Here is a 2,254-nt window from a genome sequence, read left to right as displayed (position 1 = left end):
GAGGAGAACTCCTGCTCTGACATCCCGATATCCACGAGCCGTGCGGCTCTGGGCGATGGGAAGCGTGGGCAGAGGCAGTGAGCGGATCTGGCAGAAATGAAGCAAATAGAAAAATAGCCAGGTGGCAGCTGAGTTGAAAGAATTTATTTCAAACAAAAAAAATTCCCCAAGAAGAAGTCGTACAAAAAACCAGAATAAACCAGTGACAAGAGTGGTTTTTTTTTTTGTTTTTTTTTTTTTACAAAAGCGTTCACAGGTACAAAACTCATCTGAGCAATCGGCCCCGGCGCAGGGATGGGGCTGCGCTGGGGAAGGGACCAGCCCCCTGGGCAGGATTGTCCCAGCGAGGGAATGCGAAGGTCCTCAGCACCCAAACCCCACCGGAAACAGCGGGGGCAGCTCCCGGCAAGCACGCTCGAGCCGTCCTTGCTCCAACACACTGGGTCCCACACCAGGGCCACCGACCCCTCTACAGGCGCAGGATCAGGCCCGTCCTGAGCAGGATTCCTGGCTCCCAAGGATTCATTCCAACTCCGTATCTCCCAGCAGCATTTCTGGCTGCCATCAGCCTCCGATCGCGCGTCCTTCCCTTCGGATGGTGGGACCCCCCTGGTCTGGGGGCTGGGTTTCAGCCCCAGCACGTGGTGCAGGTTTGGTGCTGACACGCAGGAGGAGCTAGCTTTCCTGTTCTCCGTAAAACGGCACCAAAACGCTGCCGCAGGTCAGGAATTTGTCCCCCAAGTCCTCTGCCCCGGTGACAGTCCCAGGAAGCTGTTACGGTTTCGGTAGCGAACCATTCCCCCCGCAGCATCACCGGGCTGGTGGCAACGTTTCTCAGCAGCGGATGCAGTCTCTGCTTCATCCGGGCAGAAAAAAAGCTTTTTTTTGTAGAACCTGCAATCCCGGTGAGTTTTTGCAGGAGAGGGGCTGCACCCGCCCCACCGCGGGACTCCAACCCAGTAAAATTAAAATATTCTCTAGTAACCCTGAGAAATTCCTCCAAGCTCTCATTTTCCACGATGGAGAGCGCGGCCACTGCAGCAAGGGGAGAGCAAACATCCCCCCGGTGAACCCCAAAACCCTGGGGCAGTTATTAACCCTTCGTGTCCCGCCCGACCCCACCGGAGCTGCCCCACGCGTCCTCCCACCGCGCAGGGGACGATGGCACCACGCCGGGGGACGGTTACGACAGGAGCAGCTGAAGGCGGTGAGTGGAGCCGGGGGTTCAACGCTGCGGGAGATCCGATCTCGCGGCCACCGTCACGGTCCCATTTCCAGACCAAAGCGCTGGAAGGCTGCCAGCCTTCATCCCGAGGGATTGTCATCAACCGCCTCTGAGGCGCTCCTCTCAGCAGGTCATGCAGCGCGGACGGATGCTGTCTGCAGGGGGGTTCGGATCAACCTGCAAAGCCACGGTTGGAGTCAAAAACCTCGCTAGTGGGTTCACCCCGGGCACCTCCCTCCCAGCCCAGGGGGATTTGTTACCTCCGAGTACAGCGGAGGCGGTCGGAAGCGGAATTCCTGGATGTAGGCGAAGAAGGGACCCTCCAGGACGTCGCCGAGTTCGCTGCGGCACGGCGGAGCCAGGCTCTGCTCAGCCTCCGGGCTGGACACCACCGCTGAGTATTCCGGGGGGGCTGGAGGGAGGAGAGAGGGATCAGGGGATAGGAAACACCCTCCGGTAACAGGAGACAAAGTAAAAGGGCTTCAAATCCAGTGTTTTCCCAAACCCTCCCTGTTCCCAGGGAGGAAGCGCAGGAGGTACCACAACCAAAAAAAAAAAAAATCAAAAGGTGGTCCTGGAGCAAAAGATGAGGCTGGGAACTTGCTCTGACCCCAGGGAGAGGGAGATGCTCACCCTCGGGCTGCTCCGGGATGGTGCTGAGCCAGTCCAGGCTGAGGCTGTACTGGCTGCTGATGCTGGATGTGCGGCTCCCGAAGGGATGCAGCGGGATGGTCCCGATGACAAGCGGCAGCTCGAGGAGCAGCTTGGACGTCCCGGGAATATCCACACAAACCTGCAGAGACAGGACGCAGCAGGGAAGCTCAGCCACCAGTGTTCTCCCAGTCCAGAGGGACAGAAATCTCCCTGGAGCACTGGTTTGAGCCGCTCAGGAGGGAATTCTCACCACGGGATGCAAAGCGAGATGCAAATCATCGAATCACAGAATGGTTTGGGTTGGAAGGGACCTTAAAGATCATCGAGTTCCAACCCCCTGCCATGGGCGGGGACACCTCCCACTAGACCAGGTTG

The 2,254-nt window shown here is 58.4% G+C and overlaps 1 protein-coding gene across 1 annotated transcript in view; it reads right to left on the bottom strand.

The window, feature by feature from the left end:
- Positions 1-1,348: 1,348 nt before the first annotated feature.
- The window catches only part of ARRDC2 (arrestin domain containing 2), a gene marked incomplete at its 5' end in the record, with an annotated part of 2,364 nt that continues 1,458 nt past the window's right edge, over positions 1,349-2,254 (bottom strand). Inside the window, 3 exon segments of the mRNA XM_010075500.1 lie at positions 1,349-1,402; positions 1,486-1,637; positions 1,859-2,018. Of these exon segments, the coding sequence (XP_010073802.1) occupies positions 1,349-1,402; positions 1,486-1,637; positions 1,859-2,018 (366 nt within the window).

The sequence above is a fragment of the Pterocles gutturalis genome, unplaced genomic scaffold, assembly GCF_000699245.1.
Source record: "Pterocles gutturalis isolate BGI_N339 unplaced genomic scaffold, ASM69924v1 scaffold30437, whole genome shotgun sequence".
Lineage (NCBI taxonomy): Eukaryota > Metazoa > Chordata > Aves > Pterocliformes > Pteroclidae > Pterocles > Pterocles gutturalis.
Note: the sequence above shows the minus strand (reverse complement) of the source record. Positions and strands in the feature narration are given on the sequence as shown.